Source organism: Phalaenopsis equestris, unplaced genomic scaffold (assembly GCF_001263595.1).
Source record: "Phalaenopsis equestris unplaced genomic scaffold, ASM126359v1 Scaffold000054, whole genome shotgun sequence".
Lineage (NCBI taxonomy): Eukaryota > Viridiplantae > Streptophyta > Magnoliopsida > Asparagales > Orchidaceae > Phalaenopsis > Phalaenopsis equestris.
In genome coordinates this window covers 1,528,099-1,549,022 of record NW_018164496.1, presented here as the reverse complement: position 1 = coordinate 1,549,022, position 20,924 = coordinate 1,528,099, and the positions used below count along the sequence as shown (strand labels likewise).

General features: G+C 35.4%; 2 protein-coding genes across 3 annotated transcripts; both read right to left on the bottom strand.

Annotated features, from left to right (window-relative positions):
* Positions 1-3,040: 3,040 nt before the first annotated feature.
* Positions 3,041-8,234, bottom strand: LOC110019271 (calcium-binding mitochondrial carrier protein SCaMC-1-like). Of its 2 annotated transcripts, none has more exons than XM_020716885.1 (4): positions 7,250-8,234; positions 4,012-4,794; positions 3,722-3,812; positions 3,041-3,604 (listed from the first exon to the last, which is right to left on the bottom strand). In XM_020716885.1, the coding sequence occupies exons 1-4, from the start codon at positions 7,734-7,736 to the stop codon at positions 3,412-3,414; spliced, it is 1,554 nt and encodes a 517-aa protein (XP_020572544.1). In that variant the 5' UTR covers positions 7,737-8,234; the 3' UTR covers positions 3,041-3,411. The 2 variants fall into 2 exon arrangements, with proteins under 2 accessions (XP_020572544.1, XP_020572545.1); XM_020716886.1 differs by having other exon boundaries at positions 3,557-3,644.
* Positions 8,235-13,288: 5,054 nt separating this feature from the next.
* Positions 13,289-20,253, bottom strand: LOC110019210 (phospholipase D alpha 1). Its single transcript, XM_020716793.1, has 5 exons — positions 20,174-20,253; positions 19,877-20,008; positions 19,445-19,588; positions 14,188-16,096; positions 13,289-13,930 (listed from the first exon to the last, which is right to left on the bottom strand). The coding sequence occupies exons 3-5, from the start codon at positions 19,544-19,546 to the stop codon at positions 13,497-13,499; spliced, it is 2,445 nt and encodes an 814-aa protein (XP_020572452.1). The 5' UTR covers positions 19,547-19,588; positions 19,877-20,008; positions 20,174-20,253; the 3' UTR covers positions 13,289-13,496.
* Positions 20,254-20,924: the final 671 nt, after the last annotated feature.

Sequence of the window (20,924 nt, the reverse complement as noted above, 5' to 3'; positions counted from 1 at the left end):
AGTGTGCTTGGTAATTACCAGAGTTAATTTCAACAAAATATTGGGTGTTTTAGTGTGCAGTGGAAATTGAATTTATGTAGTATATAAATCATCAAAAGAGACTTTGATAATATTTACATTCTTAATTTGCTTTTCTTATTTGGTATTTCCAACCTTTATTTTATAATATTTGTGTGACATTCTTGTAGAAGAGATCTTAACAATATGTATGCTTGAAAGTTTAAGTTACAAAAGATAGTTATAAATTAGTCCTATAAATTTTAACTCAAGCAAGTTGTGTGCTATGTTGCTTATTTTTGCATCTTTTTATGAACTTCAATGAATTGTAATATACCCCAAGGACTAATTTACTATTCTATTTTGTTTATATAATCAAATTAAATTCAATGTATCTTATATATTTCACTATAATATAAATGTTTGATCATATGATCAATGCTAAAATTAAATTAAGATGAAATAATGAGACAAGAATTAGAGCTTTTTTTTATATATGGTTTGGTTTGGTTTGGTTTGGTTTGGTCAATGATATTAATTTGATTCAAATTTTTTTATTGATCACTAAATCTATAGAGGTTTTCTACTACCTACTACCATTGGCTTTTCATGCATTCAATTTTTAATAATTGTTGAATTTATTATGATGGTTTGCTATATTTCATTTTCAACCATTATTATAGGCATCATGATGAGTCATAACTATTATAAATTTAAATTTAAAAAACAATATGAAAAAAAAAATCATTTTGGTAGATGTAAAGTAGGGTGTATATAGGGTTTAGGGTTTAGGATTATCACTAAATATTTTGCATGATTTGATTCAAATTGTATATTCAATTAGGCTATATAACTATTGATCATGGTATATAATTAAGGTCATTGTCAAGATTATAAATGCATAGCTTTTATTAGTCTTAGCATCATACTTGCTGATTTGCCTTGCTTAGAAATGTATTGGTTTAATTAATTATGTTAATTGAGATTACTTAAATTATGAACTAATCACACTTAATGCAGGATAATTTTTATTAGTCTTATGGATGCATTGTGTAGGCAACAAAGGCTGCTAAATTAAATCAAGTAATAATTTATTTCCTCACACTTTCTACTGACCAAAAAACTTCCACCGAGGGGTGTAATAGAGTTGAGTCGAGCTCGATTCACAGTAAACTCAACCTCGAATAGGTTGTCAAAAGTGCAGCTCAAACTCGAGCTTGGGTCGAGCCCATATAATGAGCTCAAACTCCATTCATTTGCTTATTTCCAAGCTCAAGAGGTCGACTTGTCCGCTCGAGAGCATGATGATGGAAGCTCCCATCAAAGAAAGTGGAGTGACTCTATCTGCAGGGGAAAATATTATGTATGGTAGACATGAGACCGATGACGTGGATCTGCAATTCACATCGTCATCCATACATCAGGACGAGCATCCATGGGAGGGAAAGAAGATGATGACTTTTTGCGAATTGTGGAAAGTGTAAGGAAATAAATTATTACTTTATTTAATGTATCAGCCTTCACAGCCTGCACAATGCATCCTTTTTACTTTTCATAATAGTTTCTGGAGTTCTCTGTTATTTAATAAACTTAAATATTTAATATTATAAATATTTAACTTAATTGAGTTGGCTCACGAGCCAATATTAAATTCGAACTCAACTCATTCAATTATGAGCTTGAGTTTGAGCCGGAGCTCGAACTCATGGCTCGATTTGCTCTGCTCGCAAGCCCGTCGGCAAGTCAAATTCAAATTCCAACCATGAACATGTGTTGCCCCATCTAATGTTGATATCATAATAACAAAGCTAGCGATTTTCTAATGCATCTTACAATCTCCTCTTAAGAGAAAAATCCTACCATTCTGTAGGCCACATAATCCACCCAAATCATTACTCAGCAAACACAGGAGAAGGATAAGATAGTTCGAGTAAATCAGTTGGGACAATTACATACAAGGAACCCGAAATATTACTATTTACAAATCAAGCACCCTCTTTCATCCCAAATATAAAATTCATGATAAAACCCCAGCCTATGTTTTTCTTTTTTATAAAACTCTCAATGGTTTGATCATTGCACGTGCAAATGCATTAGTTCGGTAGTTCAAAAAAATCACCTGGTTGCTTGATTTGTAAATATCAATATTTCGGGTGCTCTATAGAAAAACGGTGAAGGCCTTGCCGAATCATGTTCATGTATATTGGTGCAAGTACCCAATGCATAAGATTTGCCAAACAAGAATCATATACAATATTCGGGGGTTTACTGTATGTATTTGTATAAAAAAGATGCCAACGCAATGTAGTGCTTGTTCTACCCAACAGTAAGGCAAAAATGTATGCTCAAGAGTATCATTTAGATTGGTTCTTATCATCTCACCTTATGAGTCTCATTAAAGTTGTATCATAAACATAAAACAAATCTCATGGTAGATAGCATACTTACATGATGGCAAATATGTACGATTAAGTGTCGTGTGCATTAGTTTCTGATTATTTCAACTATCTTCTTAGAGTTGGGTCAACAAATTAAAATAAAACTCAGAAAGCATATATGGCAAAATCACAGACTAAAATGATGCTTCAAATAAACATATAAAATCCATGCCAAACTATAGTTCGATGTCACGTCCATTCCAATTATGACAAAATCAATATTCGAACATATTTATGCTCTCTAAGCTCATGGTAAATTCTTTTGCGATGCAAATTATGCATGAACTACACGGATCATACATCGTGCCATAGTCATCGTTCTTACTCAATTTCACCATAAACAACATCCTATTACAAAATCACAGTTTTTGTTGTATGATAGATAAATTTCATTTTAAACATAGCAAAGGATTATGTTTCAACATTTAAAGCATTGCTAAAGTTAAAACTGTGCAAAAAACAAAAAACACAATAATACCATACCAAATAATATGCAAGTTTGTTAAACAGATACAGGACTAAAATTTGGAGAAGACTTTCTAAAAGAAAATTCATAGTCAAACATGTACTTAATTTGGTTACTAGCTGTAGTAGCTCTGCTGATATAATGTAAATAGAGGTAAGATGATATAAAAATGAAGTTACATCTCTTCTTATGAATTTACTGAAGGACAAAAATTATTAATAGCATTTTACATTAACAATTATTTTCTATCTTCAAAGAGAAAAATACAGGCATCAGCCTGGGGTAGAAAGAAATACCTGGAAGATCAGTCCGTGGAAATCACCTTTACATTCCAACTTTATTGATTTTCTAAAGGAGATAACCAAAAAAAATACTCAATGTTTGACTTTATCTAGAAGTAAACTACTGTGTAAAATAATAAAATGACCAACTGCATCGGTTACTTTATCGTCATTATCTTCTTCGTTCTCTATAGTCAGACATGTCAATTTTAATCTCTATACTTTGCATTTAATCAAGGGAAAGGCTTTTCTTCATTGATTCATAAACAACATAAGTGATGCTTGCTGAAGGAACCACTTTGAGTAAATTTGGAAGCAATCCTTTGTAGAATCCAGAAAACCCTTCATGCTGGAGGGTTCTCCAGAATACATCTGACATTCCTTTATATGCATTGGCTGAATCAGCACGTTGAGCTTGCATTCTGCAAGTGATAAGACTAGCTGTCATGCCAAGCCCTATGACTAAACCAGGAAGGTATCAACAAAAAGATAGATAACTCGAACATGCAAATATGAATCAAATGTGATGCACGAATTACCTTGTTCTAATAACCTGTAACGGATAAACACATGTTGCTCCCAAAGCTCCAGATACGGTTCCGCAGCCCAATTGCACAAGAGGACCAGGCTCTACATCAAAATATTTCAGAAAATGATTATAGAACACAACATGCAAAGCGACCACCAACCATCTCCCCAGGTGGTATTATCCCCAACATTAATGATAAAGTCAGCAGTTCAAAACTTCTCAAAGATATAAAAATATCATAGCAAGAAATGAAAAACAATAAGCAAGAAATATAAGTATAACTAGATAAAAGCCACTTACCATCTTTAAGAATATATGTTCTAGACATATCTTTTAGGGTCTCATAGGCCGCAAGATCTATTCCAGCATAAGGGACCATCCCCAAAAGAGAAGGGATTAGACCTCTGTAGAAGGCACGGGGTCCTTCTTGAGCCCATATATTTCTTGACAGTGTACTCAGCTTCGGAACCTTTCCTCCATCACAAGCATAAGTCTGCAATCGTGTCTTCACAAGATCCAAAGGATAAATAGCAGTCTGTGCAACTGCACCGGCAAGGCCACCAGCAATTAGGCGTCCGGTAGCACCTATGTCTTTCTTTTCTTCTCCTTCGGCAGTTCCAATCAACTCTTTTAGTTTTTCATAGGCATAAAATCTAATTGCACTCTCAGGTGCAACCTTAATCACATTTAACCCATTCCCTCTAAAAAAACCCAGGAATCGTCCATTTCTCCATATGTCCTTTATTGCAGGAATAATTTGAGCACACTTAGTTTGCACTTGCATTAGTACTTTGAGACGGTCAAGAGGAGCGGTAGCTGTGCGAGAAGCAGCTCCAGCAACTCCACCAGCAATCAAATATTTACTTGCATTTACATGCTTACTGACCCCTTCTGGAATAACAGTCTGTTCACCAATATCCACTAGGCAAACTCTTTCCAAATAATGGTAGATGTTCTCAATGGTCGCCTCATGTGGGTAAAGCAGAAGAAAGTCCCTCCACTCTTCAAAAGTTATGAGTCCATTATTATCCTTATCAACATGCTCTACAAAGCGGACTAGCTCCTCATCATCAATCTCAATTCCTGTAAAGATGAACCAGTATGATCTATAAGATAAAGTCCATCTATCACAAAGGACATTAACTTCACGTAGGCAATTACATCTTAAAAAGTTTTTATAAGCTCTCTTTCTTTCTAAAACAAAAAAAGGACTTTGTTTTTACAAATTTTGAAATATAGGATTAGAACTAGATTTAGAGGTTACACCAAATTATGAGCAATTGATGCTTCATTTTGAAAAAAAAAATATCTTTAAATTGTTTCAGAAAAACAATCTGTTTGAAGTCTTGAATATTTCAGACAAATTTGACCTTTAAAGTGAGTACATATTTGCATATGTTACTCATAATTATCACAAGCTGTTTGTTTTCTACCTATTGCTTGAAGTTAACTCATGTTATTAGAAGTTGATGAAAAGCTGTTTAGTGTTATAAAATAAAGTACAGTTTTATATTACGCAAGCCATCATGGTCTGGTGCTTGAGAGATTCATCTTTCAACCAAAAGGACCTAGGTTCAAGGACTTGCATATGCAGTGCGCGCGCGTTTGCATGTGTGTGGTAAGAAAAAAAAATTGAAGCTTTATAAAACAACATACTAAAAACCTTAAAACAATTCAATGGCTATAATACTCAACGTTTTCTAGCTGACTAGAAAACGTTAGAAAAAGTACAAATACATAATACCTAATCATACCAATCTAACTTTTACCACCAAGAAACATTAAATCTAAAACTAGAGTAAGAACTAAGAGGTTTAGGTTTCTGGTTTTTTTTTATGAAAACCTTAAGAGTTTTATGCTTTAGATAGATTATCCTAGTTGATAAGTATAGAGTTTGGGTTATATAAATTTTAAGAAACAAGGTAGATGTGCTGCTCAAAGGAATTCCTTAAAGCTTGATTGATAGAGGAAGTGTACCTAAAGTCATAGCATGGTAGGGGTGAGGTCGTTGCTCCCATTTAGGGGGGAGAGAGAATACAGTAACACTTCTAGGGTTTTTAGGTACAGGAATCCCTTTTAGGTAAAGGAATAGGGAGGCAACAACTTTGTATCTCTCTAAAATAATTAAGAAGATCTAAGACAATCATAAAAAAGTTTATCTTCTAGACAAGAAATTAAGTCATAACAAGGCGGTCATTCCCAAATCCATCTTTAATCAACAAAGAGGCAGCCTATCTTCACTGTTTCAAATTTAATTAGTCATATAAGTGCATCATGTTGCTCAATTTTAGGTAATGTATAATGAATAATGATATACTAGACCTAAGGAGGTCTAGCCGACCATAATGGAGCATCATAGCCATGGATTAACCCTGATATAAATCAAAATTTGAGAAGAGAGATGTCCTCTAGATAGTACATTCACTTACTAGCCAATGAGCTCTTCTTCATTAAAACTGGTCTATGATGCACCTTGTCATTGTGATCTTCTTCCTACTGATGCAAAATTCTATATAAGTTCTTCACGTGGCATGTGGGTTTCCTAAATAGTAATGTAGCATCACCTTTTCCCCTTCATCAACTATTGCGGGTGCAAAAAGTGCAACATCTTAACATCAATTAAAAGTACCCTAATAGTATCACCAATCACTTGGTATAATGAAATTACATTTGATTGCTAAAGTGGAGGTCTATGGTTTGAATCCTTACACACACACACAAAATCTGTTATGAGGGAAGGATTGAGTGGAAATCAATCTCTCCAATCTTCATGGCAACATTGACGGTCCATAAGGTAATGTACTAAGCTTCATATGCTACCTTTAGCCTCAGCTTCTTTGGATGCAACCACAACATGCCAACTTCTCTGTATTGTGAACCATTAGAGTGAAAATACTTTAATTCCCTCCTTATTACAGGTGACCTCCAACAAGATTGAGATTTCCATATCAAATGTGATTTGTGATAGGTAGCAGAGTGATGAGGAGGTAGAATCACCAGGCTCAATTAAATGTAAAAGAGCTTTTGATGGCTTAATAAAGGCGAGACCGACTTTCATTAATTTGCTTGATTTGATAAAGAGAATGGAGGTAGCTTGAATTAAACACCGTCCAAATATGAGAACGAAAATAAGTTTGTCAAAAAATAAAGGGTGTGACATCTGGGATCCAATTATGGCGAATGATAGTCGAATTGAGGCTCGAAAAAGGAGCGACTCCTAGTAAGCTTCTAGAAGAAAAATGAATGGGAGGAAAGGTGGGGGTGCAGAATAAATCAAATTCCACATCAGAATGGAAGGAGGGAAGGATGTTGACCTATATAAATAAAAGGTTGGGCCAAAATATGTGATGCATGACCCTAATTCCCCTAAATCTTCTCTCTTAAAATCCACTAAACATGGGGAAAAAAATGCAAATGTTTTGTTTTCCCGGGTTCATGCAAATCAATGTCAATGCATTAATCATAGGCATCTCAGCAGCAATCTATCTAATAACAAAAGCAGGAGAATGAAGGCCAAGTAAACGTATCATGGTATTACCAGCCTTGACGAGTGCATCCCAAAGCTCCTCGGGTAAGATGCACCCATTATGCTCAACATCAATGGCTTCGAAAATACGGTAAAGTTCCAGCTCCTTATCGTCCATGTAACGCTTGAACTCCAGGTAATCCACGCGACCATCACGGTTGGCATCGCAGACCTTGAGTAGATCCCGAGCGTACTTGTAGTCAGCAGGGATATGAAGAGACGACAGGCCGGCTTCAATCAGCGCGCAGTCGAGGAAGCCGGCACTTGCAGTATCAAAGAAGTTAAAGAGACTTCGGATCCTCACCTCCCGCTCCTCCTTAGTTTCCCTGAGAGCGAGCAGTACGTGATCCATGGAAACAGGACCAGGTTTCTTCACCGGATTACATCCACCGCCATCGTTCGGGCGCCGTTGATGCTCATCTTCCGTAGCCTTTGCCTCCATCTTGTTAGCCGGGAAGGTGGCGATGCGTTGTTCTATGGCCTGTCCAGCGCCCGACATCCTTTAGAGTGGTGCCAGGCGATCTTCGGCACCAATCCGAGTTGAATCAATGAACAAAACCGAAATAATCTCTCTAAATCCTCTAAATTGATCGATGTATGAAAGACAACACTCCCTCTGTTCCCTTTATCGCCTCTTTTCTCCACGGTATTTCATAGTTGGAGCAGAAAGGGGGCACAACGGAGCAGACATGACGTGAGATGCAGAATGCTCGAAGTAGCAGGAAATTGGAAGATGAAGCGGAGGTTATCAGATTCAGCAAAAGAGGGAGAGGACGACAAACTGGAGTAACTTGGGATGCTGAGGCGACCGCACTTTCCTCTTCAACTCATACAGTAATCGAATAGGTCCATCTGCGCAATCTTTCCATGTTTGCTGGAATTCAATGAGATATCACGCTAGACCGTGGTGTGTCGATTGGGAGAGGAAGCGGAGGAAGACGATGAACTGAATGCGGAGGAGAAAACGAACGGGGCAGAAAAAAACGGGTGTTCTGGTTTACTTCTTCCTTTTCTTTTCTCTTGGATGCGCTTTTTTATTTATTTATTTATTTTTTATTTTTGGAAAGATTTACATACATACCCTTCAATTCTAATGTATTTACATATCCAATGCCCAAACTTCAACTTCTAGGTATGTATCAACTTACATTGCATGAAAATATGTATTTTACTGTTTAAAGGGGCCGCAACGAATTTAGAGTAAAATTTGGCCAGGATATATGCTATAGAGTCAGTTTGGACAATAGATCCTCCACTTTGATAAATTTAAATTTTGCTGATTTCGATCGTAAATCCTAAATTTATTAAGTTTTGTGAATCAACAGATTAGGTAAATCTGGGACAAGCGAAGATGGAGGATGGCAAGAGTAGTCTTGGCTTCCTCATTGGATTATGGTAGGAGTGGAGTAGACGGATGATAAAAATGGGATTTTCGGTGGTCTCTATAAGTCATGATCTCGTTGTTGTCTTCATAGGCAACTCTAATCACGAGAGCTCGTTCAGGAAAGTGATGGATTTGGGTGAAATCAGAAGAGGGAGAGAGACATAGGCCTAGGTTTCAGGTAGAGAGGGAAGGGACAGAGAGAGGGGGTTGGTAAGGGTTTCAAGAAGAGAGGGAAGGGGTACATTGGTTAATGGTTTTTATTTATTTTAATTTAACTAAGTTTCATTGGAGTTATTTAGAGGTGAAATGATCATAGTGTCATGCCATTAGTTTAGTGATTTCACAATATTTATCCTATGAGTTTTCTATATTCTTGTTGACAACCAGAATAAATCCTCCTTAGTCTATGCATATGTCATAAAAGGCATTGGAAGCCCCTATGAAAGTTAAGAGGGCTTAACTACGAAAGGTTTCCACGAATCGTCCAATCCTCTATCTAGGTTACACTCTCCTATCAACATTAAGTCTATTCCACTATGTGAGTGTATGTTAACCTACTATTTTTTTTCTAATTAACGGTTGGAAGTTTTAGATCATAAGAGGTTTTAACTTTCTAGTTAGTTATATCAGGAGTAAACTATGATCAAAAGGTAAAAGCATCAACATAAGGAATTCAAACGATTAAAATATGTATAGGTAAAACTCATGGATCAAAACATCGATTTAACACATTTTGTACATTATAGGAGTATGAAAGAGAATTAGCTACTATGCACAAGGAAATAAAACATAGGAATTTCTATTGAAAATATTAAGGAAAAAAATGTAAACATGCAGGAAAAAAATGTAAACATGCAGAAAAACACACATTTGAGCCAATTAGACCTTGCAATACACTGTAATCCTCTCCGTACAATGTCAACTCTCCTCGGAACTCCCTCATTTAAGTGCACACAATCTATTTCTCACAACCCACATAACTCTCAAAGCAAAAAGCCCTAGAAATCTTCCCCAAAAGAGAACTAATTGAGAAAATCCTATGACAAGAACAAGACTCCCTTGCTCCCCAATAAAGCATCGTCTAGACAACAAGAAGTGCCTACTTAATCTCTAAGATTAGCTTAAATAGTTGTTGCCCGAACATCCTCCAAAACCTTTCCAAATGAGTGCATGGTAGAGCCCTAATGCAGGTACACACAATTATAACATAGGTACATCATAGGGTAGCATAACTACGTTTAGCCCTGACGTAATTATTCCATCTTCATGGTTCTTTGTGTGTTCCTTCGCTCCTAATGACAAAAGACCTAACATAATTACGCCAGTGGATGGAGCAGGTACATCATACATTTATGTTGTACAACTTAATATTTTGACTTTCCGATGTGTGCTCAATACCTGTGATCTATAAAATATGGCAAAAAATACAAGTTGTAATTTATGAAAAAAAATATCACAAAATTGATTCACATAAATTTCCAAAACTTACCTATTATTCGCCATCAAGTAACCTTATATAAACATCGAGACTTGCTTAAATAGTTTTGTAGCTTTCATGTGGGACTATATGATTATCTAATATAATCATATAAGTTGTAATAAAAGAGGTGCAAATATCATCTCAGGGATAAAGTTTATTAATATTTTATAACGTAGTCTTTCCTAATATATTTAATTATAAGCCTAAATTGATCTCAAAACTCTTAATCTAGTATGATTGAAATATTTTTATTCTCCAAAACTATTTTTAAGTCAGTTAACTCTCAATCAAACAACACAAGATAACTTTTTTTTAATATAATATTTAAGAATTTCATAAAAAGGCTTTTAATTTTTATCAATTAGGAAAGAGTATAGACATCAATTTTTAACATTTTAAGCTCAACCTCAAGCTTCTTCTCTAAAAACAACTAAGACACATTTTTTTTTCTTTTTTACTTCTCTTTTTGAATTATTTCCTTGCACAAATTTTCTTTTCTTTTTCTTAAGCCAAAAATTATCTTTAATTTCACTCATAATTATTACATCTAGTTGAACATAATTATTTTTAAGGATTTTGAACATCAAATCTTTCCTAATTGTTCATCCTTAAAGACTCCTTAATATGAATTACAAAATATTAAGTTTTATTCAAAATTTAAAATCAATTAAATTGTTTGAGCTCAAAAGTTAAATTCTTAATTATCCTTGATTAATTACATCTATTTAAATTATACCCTTTTAATTATTCTAAGACTTTTCAGGATTCAGATAAAAGTTATTAAAGTGAAGGACTCGGTTATTAGGAAATCAATTTTAATCTCTCATTTAATTAATATTTACATTTTTAATAGAGTTATTATATACCATAGTTAAATCACCAGGATTCCCATCAAGAGTCACCACTCTAAAGTATAGTCGACGACTCAAATATGTGATCCACTTCTTAGGCAAGTACACATGTCTAGCTCCCTCCCCTAAATTTGTTCTCTATCCTACTCATGTTAAGTGAAAGGTGGTGCAAGAAGAAAAAAGAGCATATCATGTAACAGCTTAGAATCTCATACCAAATAAAATATAACATTGATAGTGCTAGTAACACATTACACATGAAGCATATCACAACAAAATCCACCACATGAGACTATATAGAGTGTGTCACAACATCTCATAAAGAGTCAAGAGTATGAAACAACAGAACATAACATGTACATCTCCACAACATCAAAGTCCACCCACAACATTCCAAATCCACAACATCAAAGTCCACCACCAGCAATCCAAATACTTCAAATCCACGCGTAGTCACAACCATACCATACATGAACATCTTCCACAAGATTGGCCACATGATTGTTATTTCTTAGATGGTTGTTTAGAACACTTACGTTTTAAGTAGCACTCCTTATGTTGACATAAGCTCATACTCCTTGCTTTTTAAATTAGATAAGTCCGATGCTGGTTCATGTTAGGCGTATGATTTGAACTCTAATTTCACGTTCAACTTATCATTCCTATTTTTTTAGATTTATAGTACATAAGCTCATACTCCTTGCTTTTTAAATTAGATAAAATTAGGTTGCAAACAAGCCAAATTTAAGTGAGTCCGATGTTGGTTCATGTTAGGCTTATGATTTGAACTCTAATTTCATGTTCAACTTATCATTCCTACTTTTTTTGATTTATAGCGGATTCTTAATAAAAATTTCTTGAATTTCCCAATGTGGGACAAAACAAAGAGGAGGTCAAACAACAAAGAGGAGGACCATGAACTTACATAAATGCCACCAAATTCTTAGGTATTTACATAAGCTACACTCATGTAGCGGTGGGCGTGGGCTGTGGGTGTGTAGTGGAACTTTTGGCAAGATTTTATGATGTATTTACATTGAGACCACCCAATTCTTATGTATTTATATTTATATCTTCTAAAATTTATTATTATTTTTAAATATGAGTGGAAATATTTACAGGCATAGAACCCAATTTTTATGTATTTATATTTCTAAAATCTAAATATTATTTTTATATTTATGTCAAATATATCATTAATTTACTTTTTTATTTTATTTATTTATTTCGAGCTAAAAGGCTAAGTTCTTGTTCGTGTTTGGCTCGTTTATAAATCGTGCAAATAAAATTTGTTCGTTTTCAACTTGCTTTATTGATGAATGAATAGAACACGAGTTGCTCGCGAACAAGTTTTTCTGACAGCCTTATATACAATCATAGGATTCTAGTGCAATCTCTCTCTACAGCTTAGAATATATGAAATTCTCTCGAACGATGAAATTTACGTATCGTTGACAAAATATTTCAATCAACATTAAGTTGACTATCATTATATTTATACCGCCTAAATCTTTCATATCACATCAAAAATGCCATCAATACAATTTTGAAAAAATAAAATACAACTTTTCATTAATAGATAGAGTGGTATGTATATAAAAACCAAAATTTAAGTGTTTCATATGTAAATACACAACATTTGAGCTATATGTATGTAAATTTTCCTAAATTTCATTACAGTGAGACTGCCGATCATTGTATTTTGATATATTTCAATGCATAACATTCAAATCTTTTAACATGATATCAAAAATACCATCATTAAATACTCATTTTCGTTCAAAATTTCATGGCGCCCAACTCACGCTGTCAAAACGACTCGTTGTTCGCTAACAGCTCGTGTTCGACTCGTTCGTTAAGTTAAAGAGCTGAACAGGAACAAAACGAACAAATATTTATTCATTCATGTTCGGCTCGAAATACTATTAATCAATTATATATATATATATTTGATGAGTAGTATTTTTAAAAAAATTAATGGACTACAAGGCTACAAAGATTTATAATCAATTAAAAGTATTAATTAAGAAAATAGAATAAAAAATATTAAATTAGATTCAAATGATGTTTTAAATTTTGCCCCAAACTTATGACTATGTGATTAGGGTTGTCAAAACGACTTTTGGTTCGTGAACGGCTCGTGTTCGGCTCGCTGAGCTCGCTCGTGTTCAGCTCGTTTACACCCTTACGCCCAAGTGAGGTATAAGTGCAAATATCAAACATAAGTGTTAGTTGCATAAAAACGCAATAATTAGGGGGCATGTATGTAAATTTTCCAATATAATGATAATGCATTGCCACTTCAGAGAAAATTAGAACCTGCAATTGCAACCCAATAGCAGAATAGCAGAAGCAGCACATGCATTCAAGCAGATGATGTAAAATCAAACAAGCAAGTCATTATTAGAATGTTCATATAGTTCTCATGGTATCATCAAAACATCAACATGTGCTCACAGATCACAGTACTTATTTCGAGGTTTTACCATATCTACTAGCACAAAAGAACAGGGACAACCCACAGGAACATGGATGAGAGTGTTTTTAAGTGGTGAGGATTGGGGGAAGGTAGTCCGCCCTGGTGCCGAGGATACGGGCTTTCGTGTCTGGAAAGAACTCGGTCCCCGGCAGCTCCGTGACCTCGCCGTCACCGCTGACGCCAACTGGGTAGCTGAGGAGATGGCCCGGAAGGTCTCTTTCAAGCGTCTCGCTGGAGTACAAATCCCAGTATTTTTCTGCAATCCTGTTCACCTTCTGCACGCACTCCACACTCTCGGGATGTTGGAAGACATCGTCGAGCATGCCTAGGTGCTCATACCAAAGAGACATCCGGAAGCCATGGATTTGGCCTCTGGCTGGTTCCCGTGCCGCCAGATAGTTGGGCTGGTACGCACCCATGGCAATCTCGGAGTCCCGCGCTCCATCCATTGATCTCTGATTGATGTTTGCAGATCCAATGATTATATACTCGTCGTCAACTGCCATGTGAAGGTCATATAACAAGAAGAAGATCAAATCCTTACTTTTTTGTCTGAGTCTCAAGACTAACACATATAACAAGAAGAAGATCAAATCCTTACTTTTTTTGTCTGAGTCTCAAGATTAACAAGAAATCAAAAAAAAAAAAAGACTGATATTGCAAAACTCGTCAAACAAGCTGTTTACTCTGCCCATGATAAAGAAAAAACAAAAGCTCTTTCTTTCTTATCATAATAAAAAAGTAACAGGTCATTACCTATCATCATCTTGGCGTGAACATAAATCATAAACCGCCTGGCCTGCTGCGCTCGATGATAATCAGTGTCAGGCTGAGGCTGCTCCTCAGGAGTGTATTCGCCGCTCTTCTGCACCTCTCGATTCCCCAAGCAAAAGAATGTCAGATAGTCTTTGGGGTTTGCTACAATTCCTTTAGCCTGAAGGGCCAGTGTGACATCAGTATACATCATTTCCATGGTTCTCCTTTGCCAATCCAGAATTGCCTGAACAGAAGCACTTTCAGGAACACCTTCTGGCCACATAGGAACAACAACATAAACCGTAAACCGTTCCCCAGCTTCAATCTTACTAACAATCTTTAGTGAAAGCTCCTTAGGAATAAGATGTAAAGCACCAATTTCCTCCGGTTTGATACCATCTGGTTTCCATCCAAAACAGCTGCCAAGAAAATATTGATTTTCGATATAGATAAAATCCTTTGCTCGGCGGATTGCATGTATGTAGGCATCTTGGATGCTTCTATCAATAATGTTATCCTTTCCACTGATAAGGCCTGCTCTAGCAGCATCCTCTGGTGTCTCAGGGAAGCCAAAGGCAGCACCCCCATCAATGGATCGGAAGGAGCGGAAGAGCTGCACATTCCATATTTCTTTATCCTCCGAAAACATGACAGGAGATGGTGGAATGATAACATCAGAGAGATCTCTAAGCTGTAGAAGAAGATCCTTTCCACCCTGCTTCCTCCATCTCTGCTCAAAGTTAAACAATACATCCCAGGCAATGGGACCCTCCAGGCGCGAGTGAATATCATGCCAAGGTTCTCTTGGTCCGCCTTTCTTGATGGATCCATCCGCAAAGTTTGGCTGATGGAAATCATCATGGTGAGCTGTGTCAAGGGTTCTAAACAGTGAATGGAACTGTGTGTCATATCTTCCATCACAAAGGTCAATTCCCCCGACATAACTTACAATCCTCCTTTGTTCAGAACCCTTAACAGGCATCTCATGATCCACAACCACAATCTTCTGATGATGAGTGAACATGGTTGAGATTTCCAAATCCTGCACGATGCTTCCTCCATCGTCAGGATTTCGGGGGCACAAGACACAGTGTACATCAGTGCCATGAAAATAATTTGCAGTTTCTTCATCATGTGTAGCCATCAGACCATCTTTCTTTAGCAAACTAACTGAGGTACGATCATCCCAAACAAGCATAAGGACCCTGACTCCTTCACTAGCCTTCCTCTTTAGCAACTCCCCAAGAGTAGCATCTCCTCCAGGCTTCTGCCTCTTGGAGTCCCTAACCAGAGTGATCTCCGTATAGACAGACCACCCAGTAATATAAATCAAATGCTTTGCATTACTGATTGCATCAAAGATGTCCTCCCAACATCGATGGGGCTCATAGTACTTCCCATTTGCAAGAGGAATTTTTGGAACAAAGTTGTCAGGGACATGAGCATCTTGGTACAGTGTTACCTTGCACCCATGCCGTTGTGCAAAGAAAGTATAGGGAACACCAGGGTACTTTGGGCTACGTATGCCTTTTAACCAGTTCCGGTCTTTTGAGACATCAAAATACTGCAGCTTTACATGGATCTTAGCGCCGCCAGAGACAGGATTGCGGCTTTCATCACATATTTCAAGCCAACTGTCGACTTCCTCGCCATGAAGTATATTCTCAACAGGCAAATATGCTCTTCCAACAAGTGAAGCACCGATCGCATTGTCAAACTTGACAGTGAAGATGACATTGGATGCGGGATGAGCACAATAAATGTGAAAAGACTCATACCAACGAGGGTTAACGGGTTCATCCGAAATGATTCGTGTCCTACCAACTCTTGCTTTCTCCAGATCAATAGTAGCATAAAGTCTGGTAGATCCCTTGCCAAGGCCCACAGTCTCCTCTATTCCTTCAACTAGCTAAACAAAAAGAAATACATATACATAGAAGACGGAATAGAAAAAATAAAAAATAATAAAAAATAAATAAATAAAAGGAAGAAAAAACAAATACAAGCAGATAAATCACATTGCACGTTAAAAGGTAAAGAAAGGAATTAGATCAGTGCCATCTATATGAAGAAAACCGTTCATCAAAAGTATATGATTACCTTTTGTCTATGGCTAGCTAGTAGCCACTTAAGAAACAAATTAATCATAGGCTTAAAAGAGCTTAATATAATAAAAGCAGGTTGTAATTTATATAACCAGAGTTGTCGAAAGTTCATGATAACATGGAAGCATGACAGGTAAAGATGTACAATCTTATTTAACTAGAGAGTAACCGCTGAAAAAGCAATTGTGGTTAAAACTTCCATTTTGAACTAGAATAAAAAAATCACTACAATAAAGCATACAATATTGAAGGCATTCACAGTTCCGATTGACCAAGAGAACCATGTCAACTAATGCAATTAAGCAACCACAACACACACCAAAAAAAAAAAAAAGAATACATAAACAGTGAAAAACATCATTGAACAAATGGCAATGTGCTCGAAGGCGGTACATATATGAAATAGAAACCCATTAAATAGGATAGTATTAAAAACCAAAAAGAACTATCTGATAATTTTGAATAAGAGAACCATGTCAACTAATGCTTTTAAGAAACCACAAAAGAAAAAGGCATAAACAGTAAAAAATCTCATCGAACAAATGGCAATGTGCTCTAAGGCAGTACATATATGAAATAGATAACCATTAAATAGGATAGTATTAAATACCAAAAAGAACTATCTGACAAATATCTGAAAAAAAAAGAATCAGGAAAATTGCTACTTCGGTCAATTCTATATTGTCATTAGGGGTTTGCCTTCTACAAGCATATGTAGAAGGCAAACCCCTAATGACAATATAATCCATACATAAACAAAAAATCTCTGAGATATTGACCGAATGCATACATTATAGTATTACAATGACATGATAATAATCTTTGGTTACCGTTAAATTAGGTTGGCTCAGAGAACGTAGCTATACTCAATTCTTAAAACGGAAATATAAAGAGAATTTATACTCGTATCATATTGAGAAAAAGTGCCTTCTGATATTTTGATGCTTGACTAAGGGAACAAAATGTCCCAAGTTAGTATATTAATAACAGAGTTACAAGTTTGTCATAAAAAGTAAAGAGAGTGCAGCCACTTCTGCTACCGAGTATTTTTAATATCAAAAAGCAATGTTTTCTGATTGTAACTTTTAACGATGGCATAATTTTGCCAGTCATCTGTGGCCTAAAATAATGATAACTGAGAAAAAAACATCATAGATAGTGTTTAACTTTCTACAGTAATGCGGGCATGTGCTAATGTGGCAACCGGCCGATTTGAACTACAGGATAGGCAAAACAATTACGCTGATACACCACAAGAAATATAAAAACTAAAGCTATGTCACGGAAACATTTTAGTAGTTTAGCATAATATATTTTCTAGGCAGAGTAGCACGAGTCTCCTCAATTTGGCATGGGACAATCATTAATGCTAATGAACATCATATCAAAGGCAACAATTATATGTTTTGTGAGTTCAATTTTAAACCAAACAAAAAATACAATGCATCCTTGCCATCTAAATTCTGACATTTAAAAAGAAGAATGGGAACTATCATTCTGCCAGGATTAGCAGATATATTGATTTAAGAAAACCAAATAAAAGCTTGGAAATAAAAAGTAAATTAAAGATAAAAATGAACGAGCATTCATGAATAATACAACAATTTGATATGACTCAAAAAAGAACAGAATAGCATCTACATGACTAATCATTTAATACATTCATTTATATTTGAAAGATATCGTTTACTAAAATATATGGTATATTTTTTGCTTGCAAGCATAAACTGAATGCACAGAAATGAGAGATATACAACAATCATGGTGTGCTTATATGCAAACAACAACCGCTTTGAGCTTGAATGTAATTGAGCACAACTAGAAGGAGAAATGAATTTAATATAGAATAGTATTTTTTTATTATCCAAAAAATTTTAGGGATAATTACATACATAACACCGAAAATCTATGTATTTATAGAACTAGCACCCATATTAACTTTTTCAACAATTACACCAATGTATTTATGAGTACCATGATCAACCAATGAGAATTTGAAAAATGGATGCTAATTTTGCAAATTCCATTCAAATAGCTATGTTTCGAGCGCCATGAATGTAATTGCCTAAAAATTTTAATCGTAAATCTCAGAAACCTTGATCTGATTCAATAGGTTCACAATTTATTTAAAAGTGTACTTCCATAAAATAATGCTACTGCATAATGACAAAGTTTGGGATGATGAATTTTGGGGTAGGAGAAATTACATAATAGCCATAATTTACAAAACAAAATATAAAAGATTATTATATCAAGCTCTTATTGGCACACTTATCGAACAAGATGCAAGATTTTGCACGAGAATAAAATAAAAAATGAAACTTGAGCATGATTATTTACATATTGGGGTTCATATTTTAAGTTTCGGTCTGCTAATACATACAGGTGTGAAAGGTCTAACGTTGAGAGTCCATATTGAACTCCAAAAGCATTATATCAAGCTCTTATTGGCACACTTATCGAACAAGATGCAAGATTTTGCACGAGAATAAAATAAAAAATGAAACTTGAGCATGATTATTTACATATTGGGGTTCATATTTTAAGTTTCGGTCTGCTAATACATACAGGTGTGAAAGGTCTAACGTTGAGAGTCCATATTGAACTACAAAAGCATTATATCAAGCTCTTATTGACATACTATTTGAATACCAAATGTAGATGTTAGCATAAATAAAAAATGAAACTTGAGTTTGATCAGTTGTATTTTAAGCTTCATATATCAAGTTCAAGTTTAATAATAGATGCAGGAGTAAAAGAATGAATATTGAGAGTGTGTGTTGAGCTATTAAAGCATTATATCAGGCTTCTATAAAAAACTAAAAATGGTATGCATCTGCTGTAAAAGAGCTAGTATTGAGCTATTGAAGTGCATTGATTGACCAAAACTCTTATTTGGAGGTTTGTGCAAACAAATTTCTCTGTTAAAAAGGTATTTTTTTTTCAGGTATTGTTTAGCATCTTCCTATATGCTCACTACCAACCACCTAGTTTAGAATTTAGAATTTAGGGTTTAGGGTTTAGGGTTTAAGGTTTAGGGCTCTTTGACATTAATTTTGATATTTAAAATTAGGTCTAAGTTTCCAACGCTTTATAAATTATAGGAAGAAAAAAAAAAGGAAATCCTTTCGTATCTTCAAAGATCTGGGTACCTTGCGAAGAAACCTGGGAGCACTGGCAGAAGCCCTGGTGGATAGTGAATCGGCCTCAAAGATAGTAACATGAAGCGTTCCATGAAGCAAAATCTGTGCCATACCTCAGACTTCAAATTCCCTACTGATCCCAGAGGCGATGATCTAAGATCCATAGACAAGAACCCCAACGGCAGTCAGATCACGAATTTGAAGACAGCAAGATGTAAGCCGCGAACGAAGAACCACATGCAAGTTCCATTAAATACAAAAAAAACAGCTCGAAACAAAGAAAGGTCAGCCAGATAGAAAGCAAGACATTACCAGAAGCGAACCAGAAAGCTTCTTCCACCAAACCACTCATAATAAATCATAGAATTCAAACTTCAAAATATATATAAGACCAGAAATCCATCGAAAAAATCATAAAGAAACAATACATACTGAACTTACGGCAATTGAAATGTGACGATCCGCAGGTCGGAGGAGTCGAAGAGACAGGATCCAACCGATCAAGGTGAAGAACAAGAGCAATGATAATCAGGAGAACCCTAGGACAAAGGGAGGAAGTGAGAGCAAGAAGATCTGCAAGAAAATGGACGGGAGGATTAGGAAAGAAGAAGATCTGACTTCGTCGACATCAATCAGCTTCTCGCCTTTGACAGAAACAGCATGAGATTCATGCCCTAATTTTATATAATAATAATAGTATTGGAAGGACGATAAATTCACCCATTACGTGACACCTACTTCTCCGATGTCGGCCAGAGGTGGAAGTGAGTTACGCTGGCTCATGAGCTGATTTGTATGTCTGTATGTATATATATATGACTTCTCCGATGTCGGCCAGAGGTGGAAGTGAGTTAAGCTGGCTCATGAGCTGATTTGTATGTATGTATGTATATATAAAGAGAACTAGTACCGTTGGAAAAAATATTACTTCAGGAGTATTGATGCATCAGTACTCCAATTTGCATCAGTACTCCAATGAGGAGGTGTCACATATGCAATGATCCCACCATAATGTCACGTGACACCTCACATTAGAGTACTGATGCATCAGTACTCCTGAGATAATATTTTTTCATACTCATGAGCTGATATGTATGTATGTATGTATGTATATACGAAAAGTTATTTGTATGAAATTTCTTTTGAATTTTATACCAAAAGTTATTTGTATGATACAAAACCTAGAAGAAATTAGAAGGAGCAATGAACAATTTCTCATGATGTCACATTTATTAAGAAGATAATGTGAAAAAGGGACATTCAAAGAAAAGATGATCATGACTCTTTATACTATCAATACAAAGAACACTAATATTATGAATATTTGTACCATGAAGTTTAAGATTATCACAAGTCTTAAGACATCTATGAATAATTTTCCAAGCAAAGAAAGCATAGTTAATAGCATAACCTTTGACTCATATAAGATTAAACCAATCCATATTAGGAAAAAAACTTCAAATAAGTAAAAATAAACAAGTTTATGAGA

What these genes read in the sequence shown, in the direction of transcription:
- LOC110019271 (XM_020716885.1), bottom strand. Translation starts at nt 7,736, where the DNA reads ATGTCGGGCGCTGGACAGGCCATAGAACAACGCATCGCCACCTTCCCG. An exon ending in GGATGCACTCGTCAAGGCTG is followed by an intron (nt 4,795 to 7,249) that starts GTAATACCATGA and finishes TCATCTTTACAG; the next exon opens with GAATTGAGATTGATGATGAG. An exon ending in TTACAGGTTATTAGAACAAG is followed by an intron (nt 3,605 to 3,721) that starts GTAATTCGTGCA and finishes TATCACTTGCAG; the next exon opens with AATGCAAGCTCAACGTGCTG.
- LOC110019210 (XM_020716793.1), bottom strand. Translation starts at nt 19,546, where the DNA reads ATGGCACAGATTTTGCTTCATGGAACGCTTCATGTTACTATCTTTGAG. An exon ending in CTCCCAGGTTTCTTCGCAAG is followed by an intron (nt 16,097 to 19,444) that starts GTACCCAGATCT and finishes CTTTTTGTTTAG; the next exon opens with CTAGTTGAAGGAATAGAGGA. An exon ending in TCACGCCAAGATGATGATAG is followed by an intron (nt 13,931 to 14,187) that starts GTAATGACCTGT and finishes TTCACATGGCAG; the next exon opens with TTGACGACGAGTATATAATC.